Below are 14359 nucleotides of genomic sequence, written 5' to 3' on the forward strand. Positions count from 1 at the left end.
CAGCCAGGGCTACACAGAGAAACCCTGTCTGGGAAAAAAAAAACCATGCACATACATGTATATATGCATCCCTATGTATGAGCACACATCTGTACATGCACCCACATCATGTACATGTCATATGCACATTTCTGAAAAAATTATGGGATAAAATAGAAAGGTATAAAAATGGCTAACTACATAAAAGACTATGCAATTAATCCAGACAAGCAGTAGCTACTTAGTAGTAGAGACTAGCATGAACGCAGTAGCCACTGCCGTCCAGTGGATCTGTACTATGTCAGAGTCTGTATTTGAAAATTCTAAGCCCCAGATACTTTGTAATCCTCAACTACAAATCACTGTGGCTTTGAGGCTACTTGTGGATGTGGGCAAAGAGGAGCAGTGATCAGTGACCCAGTGCATGTGGTCCCAGGTGGAGTGAAGATGCCTTTTTGTCTCGGTTCTCACACATTGTTCCAGGACCACCTAATGCCATGGTCTTTGTATTCTTGCTTCCTGCTGATTTTCTTACGAAATGCCCCCAGGGATGCTAGCAACTTGTTATCTAATGTTCCACTCACTCAGAGGCCGAGACAGACTTCCACAGAGAAAGCAACTGCTCATCGGGTGTGAGTTCTGGTGCCACTGGTTATGAGTTCCATGTTACTAAATCCACAACATACGTAGTGCCTTGAAACACAAGCACACAGGAAACTAGGCTTTGTGCTGCCCATCGACAAGACCACTGGTGCTGGAGGCTCACAAGGATCTGATCATACGGCTCCTCTCAGCAATTCAGCATTTGCTGTTCAGTGTTTGTGGTATTGTTACAACTGCTAAAGACAAGGCTAATAAAAACATCTATTACACGTTTTGTATGTTGTCTGATTCGAGTGCCCACAGAACAGGTGCTAGCCAAAAAGTTATCCATCTTAGACTATGTGACTCTGAACTGATTGGGATCCACTCCCAGAGAGTGGATTAACTGCCTCTCTAGCTTTCGTGCCAGTCCTTAGGAAAATGTAGATGAACTCATAGCAAAACTGGTACATCATTAAGAGGCATCATTATGTCTTGTGGGTGGAGACCTAGATGGATAAGAGATAAGACTGCAGATTGAAAGCTGCAGCGGCAGATGCTGGCTTTGTGTAAGAGGGGGATTGTAGTATTCAATTCTCTCTGACAGCCAACATTGCAAACTAGGGGTCCACAGGTCCGTCCATGGGAGACATACACGCTTACAATTCTTTCTTAAAACAGCACATGTAAATTTCCTTTGTGGGGCCCGTACCCCCCATTTCTGAAGCCTACAGTGTCCCATGTGCTTTTAGCCTCACATAGTTCGTTATGATTTGCCTTACTCTTGTAACAGGACAGCCGAATATAGCAAATGCAAATAAGGGTGATGTCACAGTATCAGACACGTGATCATTTCTAGCATGCCCCATATGGCACTTAGGTCACATTTATATTTATATCCCAGTATTTGGTCTTTATTAATACTGTTTCTGTGTTTAATCTGGCAGTTCTACCCTAGAGGCTTGACGTAGGAACCCTTGACATTACATGTCGAGGAAGTGGGCTCCATACTTGGGAAGTACTCAGTCTTATCTCAGAAGACTGCTTGAGATAGAAGAAAGCTAACATGGTTTTAGGATAGCTCTGCCTTTGCTTTCCTGAGGTGCTGTTTCAAAGAAAACAATTAAAGGTAGGTGGCGTAAATTCAGGATAATCACTTCACTGTTAGAGTGAGGTTGATGGCAGCCCTTGACTCTAACAGCAGTGAGAAAGAGCCCTACCCAGAAGGACTGGGGTTTATGAATAGAGGATAGAATTGGCTTTTTGGCCTTTAGTATCAAATGCCTATAAAATTCCTTTTAAGCAGAGTTAAGAAGTGCACCTGTGGCTTGAAGAGCAATGACCGACTCTCTGAATCAGGGCATTAACTGACAAACCTGTTGTTTTATGTTTGCCTCCCTCAGACTGTGCGTAGCCGTCATGACAGCGCTCTCCTGGATTGCTGTCAGCATTTTCTGATGGCTCGGAACACATTGCGATGAATGCCCAAGGAACAAAGCAATGGTTGCTATGGACGAGGAGGCGGTCAATAAGTGTGCTACCACAGCCTCAGTTTCCCCAGTGGATGTGACTGGTAAGATCTTTGAGGTCATTGCCAGAGACAGCTCCTCTAAAAACCATGTCAGTAACATTGGGTATTGGGCAATGTTTTCAGTGTCCTTTCTGGCCCAATGTGTTCAGTGGTGAACAGTTGGTGTGGGGCTCTTGTATGGGAGATGAGGTGAGTTAGCTTCTTGGCAGAGCGGCAAAGTCCAGAACTGACAGTCCAGTCAACTCCGGGGCTGAGGCCCTCAGCAGCTGTGTGCAGTGTCCCATCCTTTCCCCTTAGTGTGCATCTGCCTTACATTTACATTTCTCAAAGTCCTACTGGCTACACGAGAAGAGGAAGATAACAGTGAATTATAGACATGTAGCATGCATTGGCATTTAATGTGTCATTTGGGGGAAAGGCCCTAGAAGACATGAGCTTTGTCATCTCTTTTAAAGGCAGGTGGTTTGAGCATCTCCCTGAATTCTCAAATACCCTTGAGCACTCTAGGGATGGATGCTGTGTCTGCACCAGGACTCAGTGAGCCTCAAGACTGTCCATCTTCCTTTCAAATACCGCAGCGAGTTCTTTTACTGCAAACCCAAAACATCTGGATCTTAATTGAGGGACATTAGGCCGCGGCTTGGCCACTCACAAGTAACAGGCCTGGTTTTATTGCTTGTTGTCCATAAGGATCCTCTTTCCGGAGAGAAGCTGCAGTGGGAGCCTACACCCCCACATTTTACATTGGTTGGGGTCCTTCCCTCACTCACACTGCACTCAGACCTCCAGCTACTGAGCTGAATAAATGAGCTGGAAATTAAACAGTGGCTTCCGAAAGCGAAATGTCCTCAACAAAGCTCTACTGCTATTGGCCACATGGTGGATGCCATCCATTTTTAAAATGTTTCCTTAAGTCTCAGTTTTCTTAATTGTACCGTGTAGACAGACTACTCTTCTTACAGGGTGGGGTGAGAAGAAACAGGTCATTAGTATAGGTGCGCTCCATAAAGGGCAGCTCCGATGTTTGGTGTTGTTGAGTTAATGCAAAACACAAACAGAAAGAGCCTCTATGTGAAAGGGAGATTTCCTAACCTTCTATGCAGTCTTACTTGAATGCACTTTCTTATCTGAAAGATGAACTGCTTCGTGTAAATGCCCACTGTGGAGGGAGCCCAATTGCTGGTCCCTAAAAACAATTAAGAAGAGGCACAATAGTCAACGATGGGATGCATTCCAATGCTTTTATTTACGTTGTCTATTTGGACCACAAGCCAGACAGCAGAGTTCAGCCCTCAAGTTCAGCCCTTAGGGAGAACTCTATGGTCCCACTCCAGGCTATCACTCCACAATGCGGCGGAACGACTGGATAGCGGGGGATGCCGCACCCCAATCGATGGGCTTCCGGTACTCCTTCTTATCCAGAAGATACTGTCTGCCACGGTAGTTGGGTAGCTCATAGAAAATCCAGGTGCCTTCTACCACCTTACAGGAATGGATCTCTCGCAGGTGGAACTGCTCCATGGTAGAAGGACAGTCTTCCATGGTTTCATACATCTGACCGTTGAAGTCACCCTTTTCAAAGATCTGAATCTTATACTGGCCTCCGCTAGACTGAAAGCAACAACAAGACCAACCAAAAGAAATGAACAGCCATTGTTATAGAAGTCATTAGCATGTCAGGAACTCGGGGAACAGCTTGGTGCACAGCCTCTCATCCTTAAGGGCGGGTCATCAGAACTCTTGTCGCCACCATGAAATACCAAAAGGGTGGACTAGCACAATTTCTGTAAACATCTATGAGGGAGAGAGAGAGTCCTTAAACAATTAGTATTTAGTCTCTACTTGATCTCAGCCACGAGGCTGAGAAGTAATGTCATTTAGTCTACTGATGAAGTAAACTAAGATTCTTATTTCATTCAACGAAGAAGAGGTAGGAAGACTTAAGAAAGGGCTGTGGGGAGAGGGGGTTGGATGGAGAGATAGCTCAACAGTTAAGTGCTTGCTGCTCTACCAACAGACCAAGTTCAGTTCCCAAAAGCTCCATCCAGCAGCCCATATCTAATCTGCCTGTTAACTCCAGCTCTAGAGGAGCCAATACCCTTTCCCAGCCTCTGATGGTACCTGCATGCAAATGCGTGAGAGCACACCCACACCTCCCCCCCCCCACACACACACACTCACTCATAAAAACAAAATCTTAGCCGGGCGTGGTGGCACACTCCTTTAATTCCAGCACTTGGGAGGCAGAGGCAAGCGGATTTCTGAGTTCAAGGCCAGCCTGGTCTACAAAGTGAGTTCCAGGACAGCTAGTGCTACACAGAGAAACCCTGTCTCGATAAAACAAAACAAGAAAACAAACAAACAACAACAACCCCCCCCCCAAAAAAAAAAAAAAAACCCGAAAGGAAGGAAAGATGAAAGATGTGGGGTTGTGGCCACATAGCAAGCTCCCAGACTCACCAGATGAACAGCTCGGCAAGAGCCCAGGCGGTCATTAAGGCCCATCCAACGCTGGTATTCAGGGTACTCGCCCTGGGGTAAGATGTACATGTGCCCCGAGAAGTTGGGTCTTTCATACACAGCCCAGGTGCCTCCCTCTACTCTAATGGAGTTGCAGCGACTTAGGTACGAGCGGAAGTCTGCGCAGTCGCAGTCGCAGTCATAGCGGCGGCCTTGAAAATTTCGGTCTTCGTAGAAACTAATCTGCACACAGAGCACTGAGTGAGCTGAGGAGCGGGGCGGCTTTGCACACAGATAAAAGCAACAAGCACACTGTCGCATTAGAATGGCTTTCCTTCTACTGTGAAGAAAAACACACAGTTCTACTTTACCTCACATTTGGCTTCTGGCAATCTTGTCAACAAATGGGACAAGAACTTTCTTAAAATGGAACAGAATAAAAGAATGTCCTAATAGAAGCCAGTAGTCTTGGACCAAGTGGCATATTTAAAGTTCCCATAGCCCTCTACTTACCACAGTATATTATAAATGTCTGTTTATGCGTCTGACCCTCCCACCAGATTCCTCTTAGATTCTCCCAAGGGTAAAGACTACAGATCACCTGGACCCAGCAACAGCTGACAACGCCTCAACAAATGCTCCGTGAAGATGACCATGCCATGAATGGGCACAGGTACAGACGAGAACACATCATGACTGTAATTCGGAGAGAGCGAGCGAGGCAAAAGTGTTCTTTGCTTCAGTCTTACCAGTTTCTACCACAGGACCTGGAGTGTCTTGTGGCACTGGGAACAAGTTGCCACGGAGAGCCAGACATAAGCCCGTGCTCTTGAACTACTCATGCTGATTCAGCCCTGCTATGTTAGGTAAGGCATTCCTGGGGACATCGGCTTCCCACTGGTCCAAAAGCATGACCCAAATACTATACTCACTGTAAATGTATAGTAATTCAAACCAGAGCTCAGAATGTTTTCTGGTTGAAATTGGGGACACCTGATAGGAACACTGGGGTTCATAAATTATTTCTGAATATCACTGTGAAATAAAAAAAATCCCCCACTGTCGATCAGTAATGCCCCAATCAGAAAAATACTAATTATTAGGAAAGGGAGAAGTGTTAATTTCTTGGCGTTATGCTGCCACCTTGTGGCTGATTTGATTTATCGCCTTGGCAGAAAAGCGTCCTCATAAATTTTTTTGGTGAGCTTAGCAGGGTAAGTAGCTTTCCAGAAGCAAAGAGCACAAGACCATTCAGATGCCTAAAATACGTGAGGCACACAGCCTACCATAGGAACTAGGGAATAGTGAGCGTCTGGGGTTCCCTCGTGCCTGTAAACGCCAAGAGCAAGAGGATAACGCAGGGAGCCGCAATGGGAGAACGCTCTGAAGGAGCCCAGGGGGTGGTGACTCATTAGATGGAGAGAATGCACAGATTCCCAAAGGGCACAAGATCCTTTCTTCAGTCCTGGGTGACTCTTCAGCAGGTGGCACACCCAGAGTTGTTTCATTGTGCCTTAATCCTTCCTGTTCCCTTCCTGTCCCGATTCTCTCACCTCTATTTCCTGTTCCTTAAAAAAAAAAAAAAAAAAAAAAAAACACACACACACACACACACACAAACACAAGTCTTCCAAATCTGCAAAACAAAGTAACAGTGCCTTTCTACAGAGGGTGACCCAAGGGTAAAATAGTAGTCAAGTGTAATACTTGACTAAAAATTGCCAATGAAGAACGGGCTTACCCAGCTGGAGGAGCTACAGGGAATTAAATGGTTGCTGGGAAAAGGAGAGTCATATTTCTGGGTGGAGAAGACATTGGTTCTCATCCTTCCTAATGCTCTGAAGATTTGATACAGTTCCTCATGTTGTGGTGACCTTCAGCCATTAAATTATCTTGTTGCTACTTTGTAACTGTAACTGTGCTACTGTTATGAATCAGAATGCAAATAGCTACATGATATCTGTGATTCCCACAGGTTGAGAACCACCCCTCTAAGCTGTCTTGCTCAAGTAAACAACTCACAGCCATGCTCAGGCAAGAAACCCTAGTGACATGCAATGGGGCACACACACACACACACACACACAGACACACACACACACAGACACACACACACAGACACACACACACACCTTAGCACACCCTAAGCTAGGAAGTGGGATACAGGAAAGAGGCTTGCTGGGCGTGGAAGAGGAATGGGAGAATGGGAGATGAACGTGACCAAAGTATGTTTTACCCATGTGCAAAACTGTGAAACACATTTGAAAAACCATTTAAAATACATCTGGTTTAGTCTGTATGTTAAGTGTTTTCAGGGCTGTTTGGTACTGGGTAACCAACTGGCGTGCTCTCCTCTGGGGCAGCCTGTTTCTTCCGCTCTCCGAATTCCTTAGTTGCCTGTAATTCTTTGGTTAGGGCTGAGGTCCCCTGAGCTCTCATCCTTTCACCTTAGCATATCTGTTAATGTTGTCCTTGTGCAGGTCATATGTAGGCAGCCAAGGATTAATACTTTAAACAGCAAGCTGTTCTCATTGTTCTGGACAGAGATAACTTCCAAAGGCCACTACCTATTCAAGGATAGCTATAGCCTGTAGAGTGCTCTGTAAGCTTCTTGCTTTTCATGTGGGCCATTTTCTCTTTCTTCCATCTTCCCACCTATGTGATGTGACTTAACAAGGCAACATTTGCTCTCTGAACACTTGGTGGGACTGGCCTCGCACTCATGAGCCTTTGTATTGTGACTGATGAAGGGATCTTTAAGAAAATCCAGTAACTTCTCCAAGAACGGACAGGTTCTACAGGACTTCATCTCTATGCTGAATTGACTTTTGAGCCAAAAATGATTTTGTGGGAGCTAAAGGAAATATGGGATGTGTTTTAGTTCATTGATTCCCAACACTTATGCCTCATCTGCACATTTGCCTTATACCAATGTCCGGGATATGAAATATGCACAGGGCTACCATGTTGGATACCCTCCCAGGCTAGCCAGCCATTCCATGTCAAACCAAGTGTGCATTTGTTCTTAATGGAGTCATTTCTGGGCTCCAGCCCAAACTCTCTGTTCAGTGGATGAAGGCTGCTCCATCTATGCACAATTCCTACTTATAAAAGAAATGTGGAAGCCATCCAGTCTATATCCATCCATTCTATAGCCAATGGAGAGATTGAGGTCTATTCACATAAAATTTGGAAGAGGAAAAAAAATGCTGGTTTTCCTAGAAATCACTATAAAATCCCTGTCACATTTAGTTTTGAAAAATAGCGTACCAACCCAAGCAGAAAGAAAAATATCTCGATTATCTCAGTGGTTAATGAAAATATGCCTAACAAAACCTGTTGTTCTTGCTGAGCCCATGGTGCCTCTGATCAATCCAGTGACAAGATGGTGAGAACAGAAGGGTAGGGAGAAAGAACGGGTATTTATTTATATGACGTCTATGCATCAGCCTCCCTCAAGGCTCTTCAGACTTTTCAGTAGGACCCAAGTGATGTATATTACAGCACTGGACATCTGTCTGGATGGATGTGTGCTGTATCTGTCAACTGAGGAAAAAGCGCTCAGACACAGAATCTTGGGTTAACAGCCACCTCCTAACCCCATGCACTGGAAAGCATACAGTATCACCTGCATAACGTCTTGCTAGCCACAGTCTAAAGATGAGGAAACTGTAAGATGAATCTAGATGGGGTTTCTTCAACCGACCTGGCCTGAGCTTTGTAAAGCGTCCATGTCTCAGGAACAACAAAAGCTGAAGATGCTGCGGTACAGGCTCAGGAGAGGGAAAGACCCGGAACAAAGACAAATAATCAACTAACTGCATGTACCATGTGACTGTACGTGCTCTATCACCCACATTCTGGGGTCAACTGGAGAGATGAAGTATGATCTGGATGTCGGGGGTCTGTTTATTCAAGGGGGAAACTTTGTCTTTAGGAGATACATATTTAAATATCTGTCATCAATGCAATGAAGTCAGCTACTTTTCAAATGGTGTAATGGAGACTCACCAAATGTTAACAGTTGGGTTCACTGCACATTTCTCCTAACTCTTCCAAGATTAGTAAGTCTAAAAGCAAAGAGTTGGCGGGGCCCAGTTGGGGGATCAGGCACTGCACAGTGCCTCAGCCCTCCTGAGTTATTGACTACTACAGAAGCAAACCCCCTCCCTGAGCAATCACCTTCCGACACGCAGTTGGGTCAAACGTTAGTGAAGATTCTGCCTAGAAACAAGAACCACTTGAATGCAGAAGTATTGTAAGATTGAGTTCACTGGACTGGCCTCTCCCCTGGCCTTTTGGAACAGTAACACATGAGGCTAAGTTACGGAGAACAGAATGCTGACTACTGATGTTTTCTACTGTAGTCTTTGCCAGTTCCACTCCTGTGAGGTTTACATCTCCAGTTGCCGGAAGGCAGCCCTTGCAACGGTTCATGTAGTTACCTAGCACAGTATCCATCACTAACAGTAAATCTTTAACGTGGTGGTAGATGATTCTGTTTGACTAGAAAACAAGCCTTTTCCACCTTCTCTCCCCGGGATTGTCCCTCAAGCACTAGTTTACTCATCTCAGGGCCGTGAAGCAACAGCTCTGCCTTGAACGTGCCCCTGGATGAGAAACAGGTTACTTACCTTGCCTCCAGTTTTAGACATTGTGTGTGCAAAGGTTGATTCCCGCACTACTGAGAGAGATCCAGGGCAGCTCCAGGACCACAGGCAGAGGGACATTTATAGAGGGCAGTTCAAATCAAACATCTGCTTAGTCATGAGAATTGGATCCAAAATTTGAGTCAGTCATTTAGAGTCTATTGATGGTTGCTAGAAAAACAATTGGGATTATGAAATAAAGGGGAGCTCTGCGGCCCCTGTAATGCTCACCCAGCCCTACTGCATTGTAGGCTCTGCTGAATCAAGGCACCAAAAACCCAGCCAAACATTTAAAAAATTCAAAACCAAGATTTTCTCTGTGCAGTTTGTTTTCTCAGCCAATGACCTCTTGGACATTCCTAACATCGTTTTATCCTTCAACAGAGGGCCTGCAGAAGAAGCCAAAGACCACCCTTGATTTCTGGGTAAACAAATTCACTAAGAACTAAGGGTCATGAATGCTCATCCTGGGGGGGTGGTTGGGAGTCACTACAAAAAACATTTAGGTGTGGATTATGTTAGATATATCAATGTTTGGCTCAAATTTGATTACTGCCATAAAACTAGGTAAGAAAAATGTCTGTTTTTGATAAGTGCATGCTAGTATGTTTAGGAGTAAGATAATGTCGGCGACTACTCTTAAGCTTTAAAGGCAACGACAGAGAGCAGAAGTCCAAGTACGGCAAATAGTAGCAGCTGGGTGCTCTACTCACAGAGCATGTGAGTTCAGTGACCTAACCTCCCTCCCTCCCTCCCTCCCTCCCTCCCTCCCTCCCTTCCTTCTTGTTTGTTTGTTGTTGTTTTTCCTTAAAGAATCTTAATATGTTATGCATCTCTGGCTGGCCTGGAATCCACTGTGCAGTTGAGGCTGGCTTCAAGGTCACAGCGATTGTCCTGCTTTAGGAATTATAGATTTGCCTTTCCAAGGTCAGCTCACCTATCCTTGCAAATGTCATTCAGTTATCATGACTCACAAGAGGAGTGTCGTGTCCACAACTTTCTAAGCCAGATGCTCTCTCTGCCCATTACACCAGGCAAGCAAATGTCTCATCTCTAGCTTTGGGAATGAGATGAAGACTTTATACAAGCTCAGAGAAATACGACATCAACTTCCCCCCTTCCCCGCTTTTAACTTTGCCAGCCAACTCAGTCTTCTTTGAAGTCCAACTTTACCACTTTACCTTTCCACAAACACATCTCCAAGAGATCTCCACATTTATCTTTATAAATGTGGTACCCACAAGAATGTTCAGCTTAGAAAGGGCAAGTCTAGGGGCTGGAGAGCTCAGGAGTTAGCGGCACCTACTGCTTCTGTGGAGGACTGGACTTCAGTCTGCAGCAGAAGCAGCAGCCCCAGAGTAGCTCACAGCTATAGCTCTAGGAGCTCTGACTCATCTGGCTTGAGTGCGGCGCACGCGCGCGCACACACACACACAATTTATGCACTTAATAATATTAAAAATAAATCTTTAAACATGTGCTTTGACATGTTGATTAATGAGAAGCGAATAACAAACCACAAAAGGCATTTTCTCCCTCAATTTTATGCACTTTAAAGTATCAGAATCCTTTAATGCCATCACCCATGGGTCTTCATTTGGTCATGCTTTGCTTACTCCAATTTCATGCTAAAGTAAAAACTACCAAAGCGTCAAAGGCTTAACAAGCATTAAGAGAGTTAATTTTACTTGAGGAATAAGAGCGGCTGCGCTGTGGTGACAACTACTAGTTAAATAACCCATGTTAGTGGCTGCTCTGTGATAACTACTAGTTAAATAACCTGTGTTGCTGACTGGACTCATCTCACTTACCCATCTTCAACCAGGGCTTTCCAGCCACAAAAACCAACTCTGGCACAGTAAAAGAATAACAGCAGAAACCTTTTGTTAAGATTAAAAGTGAAACATCTTTTTAACAACAGGAGAAAAAGTTACTTTTTAGAGTTTATTGAAATTTGAAGCAGAAAATAAAAAATAAAACAATTTATAAAATTCCATGTGTTTTATATGATAAGGCCTAAAATACTATTTTATAAAACTATCTCTGCCATATTTATGCACCAACTGACCATTCTGTCACTCTTTTAAAAAAGAGAGTAGCAAGTTACAAAGAACCACACAACTGTTCTTTCTTTTTCTTCCTTTCTTTTGTGTGTGCTTGTTTGCTTGTTTCTGAGACACAGGATCCTCACCGTGTAGAGCAGGCTGGCCTGGAACTCGCATAGATCTGCCTGCCTCTGCCTTCTGAGCCCTGGGACTACAAGTATGTGCCACCACACCTGGCTAACTTTTTAGCTAGGACAAAATCCTTTCATCGTACAAATTAAAATGTGGAGTCAGCCGGAAAGCCTGTACTGGTCACTGAGACACTCACATACACACAGAGCTGCTGTGCCCAGTGCTCCGTTTCAGCCCCAGCCGTGTGACCTCCTGACCTTCTACAGTAAGATGCTTTATGAAAGTCGGAAGTTTGGCTAAAATTCAACCTAGGTGAGTACAGAACAGGAACCAGCAAAAGGTCTTGAATACAGAGAAGCCTTGAGGTCTTGCTGGCAGCAAGGATACCTTTCCAACAGGCTTCAGGGGCCTGTTCCTCCTCACGTTTCCAGAGCCCTGCAGAGGAGCAAAGAAAATTAAATGTAGGTAAATTAATGTTCATGCTCTATGCAAATAAGAAAACTTCTTCCTCCCTCCCTCCCTCTCTCTCTCTCTTTTTTTTTTTTTTTCAAGACAGGATTTCTCCGTATAGCCCTGGCTGTCCTGGAACTCACTCTGTAGACCAGGCTGACCTTGAACTCAGATATCTGCCTGCTGCTGCCTCCTGAGTGCTGGGATTAAAGGGCGTGCGTACGCTGCCACGCCTGGCGCGAAAACTACTTTCAAGTATAAACTCATGTAAAGTATGTAGATCATGAGAATTCAGAGTGCTAAAATAAGGTTTGTATCCTTTTCGGTGTTAGTTAACTTAGGGAGAAACTCTAAGAATCCCAACTCGGTAGACAAGAGACTAACAGGAATGTTGATCCCGACCCCTGACAGTGTCTGGTTCTTTGAACAATTGCTGCATTTCCAATCCCAGCCCCACATTTGTTAACTATATATTGTGAAATTATGCTTATTTTAAGTTTAGTTTATGTGCATGGATATTCTGCTTGTATGCATGTATGCATGCATGTATATATATGCACTACATGTACATGTACCCTTATAGTTATAGACAGTTGTAGGTTAACATGTGGGTGATGGGAATTGAACCTGGGTCCTCTCCAAAAAAAAAAAAAAAAAAGCATCATGTGTTCTAATGAGTGAGCCATCTCTCCAGCCCCCAAAACATACAGCCCCCAAAATTATGTTTTGGGCATGATGGTACGTACATACCTACAATCCCAGCATCTGGCACTGAGGCAGGAGGACTGTTACAAGTTCAAGGCCAGCCTGCACTCCATAGGAAGACCCTGTGTCATGAACAAATTAAAGGAAAGAAAAATACTCTTTAGAAAGGCAATGGCTTGTTTGCAGCTTTAGAAAACTACAGTCCCCTAAGCAGGTAAGCACATGTCCATGCAGCCCACTGCTGAGTAGGAATGCATCCCAGGAGAGCATGGCTGCGCAGAGCCCTGTCATAAACATGACAGCAGTGTTAGCTGAAGCAGAGGCAAGGTGGGAATCGTCTCATCAACACTGACATGTCCTCACAATGGACCGCTACCCAACCATACGAGGGAACAGTCTTGAGCTGGAGAGACGGCTCAGCGGTTAAAGAGCACTGACTGCTCTTCCAGAGGTCCCGAGTTCAATCCCAGCAACCATATGTGGCTCACAACCATCTGTAATAGAATCTGATGTCCTCTTCTGGTGTGTCTTAAGGCAGCAACAGTATAATATAGAATTAATAAATCTAGGGGGGTGGGGGGAGGAGCAGTCCTGACACAGCAGAACTGCCCCTGACAGAGAGGCTGACTGCCTGGTTCATCTATAAAAATATCTAGGATAAGCAAGGGAAATGTTTGTTCGCCAGGGCCTGGAGGTAAGGAAAGCTGTGGGGGTTAAAGGTTGGGAAATGACTACTGACGGGGTGGGGGAAGCTTTAACTATGTGCTTTGAGATACTCTGTTTTTAAAAGGTGGTGGTTGTATAAATTTGTGAACATAATAAAATACAAATGACTTCTTCACCTTAGAAAGGTGATGTTCCAGGCTTGATGGTACGTATAATTTCCATAATTCCAGCTTCTTGGAAGGGTAAGATGATTGCAAACTCAAGGTCAGTTTGGTTATGGGCCAAGCACAAGACCGACTTGAGCTACTTAGCAGACACAGCCTGCTCAATGATAGAATGCTTACCTAGCATGTGTGTGGCCCTCAGCCCCCTGTTCAGTACCATCAAAAGAATGAGAAAAAGAAAAGAAGGCCCCAAACAAACAGGCGAATTTCATGATATATGAGCTGTATCTCTAAAAATAAGCATTCTCCTACCTTGGGTCCCCAGGCTTGTCTCTGAAAGACAAATGCTGCTTACATTTTTTATACTCTTTCAGAAATTCTTTAAGCATATGACCAGCATGAATATGAAAATCTTTTTATCTGGTTGAATTTCTAATGGGAATGCTTACCTAAACATCCAATGTTACCAGCTTGTTTTCCAGCGCCATTGCACTCTGCAGGGGATATATATTTATTGGAACAAAGGAGCTTAGCAATGGCTAGACCCCTAAAGAAAAGGCTAGACCACTGAAGAAAATGACCCTTTCGCCCAGTACCCATTAGCTTGCCCACAGACCTGCTGGGAGAGGGGATAGAAAATCTTCATTATTTACTACTATGCATAAGTTCATGATGTGTGTGTGTGCATGCCTGTTCACCCAGAGTGCGGATGGAGAAGAGAGGACAGCTTGGTGGAATCACTTCTCTCCTTCCACCTTTATGTGAGTCCTAGGGACCCAAATCGGACACCAGGCTCATGATGCATCTGGCCCTTCCCTCTGAACCACCTCAGCTGCCACATTTTCAATTTGTAAGCCAGCATCTCTATTTGTAAGTGAACATCTCTATATGTAAATGAGCATCTCAATGTATCTGAGCATCACTATAGGTAAGTGAGCATCTCTGTATGTATGTGAGCATCTCTGTATGTAAGTGAGCATCTCTGTATGTAAGTGA

At 44.5% G+C, this 14359-nt stretch overlaps 2 protein-coding genes across 6 annotated transcripts in view; both read right to left on the reverse strand.

Moving 5' to 3' along the window:
• Window positions 1-3319: 3319 nt before the first annotated feature.
• Crygs (crystallin gamma S) lies at window positions 3320-9927 on the reverse strand. The gene is made up of 3 exons (XM_021185128.2): window positions 9187-9927; window positions 4553-4795; window positions 3320-3703 (listed from the first exon to the last, which is right to left on the reverse strand). The coding sequence occupies exons 1-3, from the start codon at window positions 9280-9282 to the stop codon at window positions 3431-3433; spliced, it is 612 nt and encodes a 203-aa protein (XP_021040787.2). The 5' UTR covers window positions 9283-9927; the 3' UTR covers window positions 3320-3430.
• A 1136-nt stretch (window positions 9928-11063) lies between these two features.
• Window positions 11064-14359, reverse strand: part of Tbccd1 (TBCC domain containing 1) — a 45408-nt gene continuing 42112 nt past the window's right edge. For all 5 annotated transcript variants that reach the window (XM_029470441.1, XM_021185087.2, XM_021185085.2 and 2 more), the window contains one exon: window positions 11064-11813. The gene's annotated coding sequence lies outside the window, so the exon portion shown is untranslated. The remainder of the gene's footprint in view (window positions 11814-14359) is intronic.

The sequence above is a fragment of the Mus caroli genome, chromosome 16 (assembly GCF_900094665.2).
Source record: "Mus caroli chromosome 16, CAROLI_EIJ_v1.1, whole genome shotgun sequence".
Lineage (NCBI taxonomy): Eukaryota > Metazoa > Chordata > Mammalia > Rodentia > Muridae > Mus > Mus caroli.

Bases quoted from the DNA above. Each gene is read 5' to 3' on its own strand.
- Crygs (XM_021185128.2), bottom strand. From the start codon at position 9,282: ATGTCCCTCTGCCTGTGGTCCTGGAGCTGCCCTGGATCTCTCTCAGTA. The intron at 4,796-9,186 runs GTAAGTAACCTG...CTCTGTGTGCAG, and splicing joins TGTCTAAAACTGGAGGCAAG to ATTAGTTTCTACGAAGACCG. The intron at 3,704-4,552 runs GTGAGTCTGGGA...TGTTGCTTTCAG, and splicing joins CTTGCCGAGCTGTTCATCTG to TCTAGCGGAGGCCAGTATAA.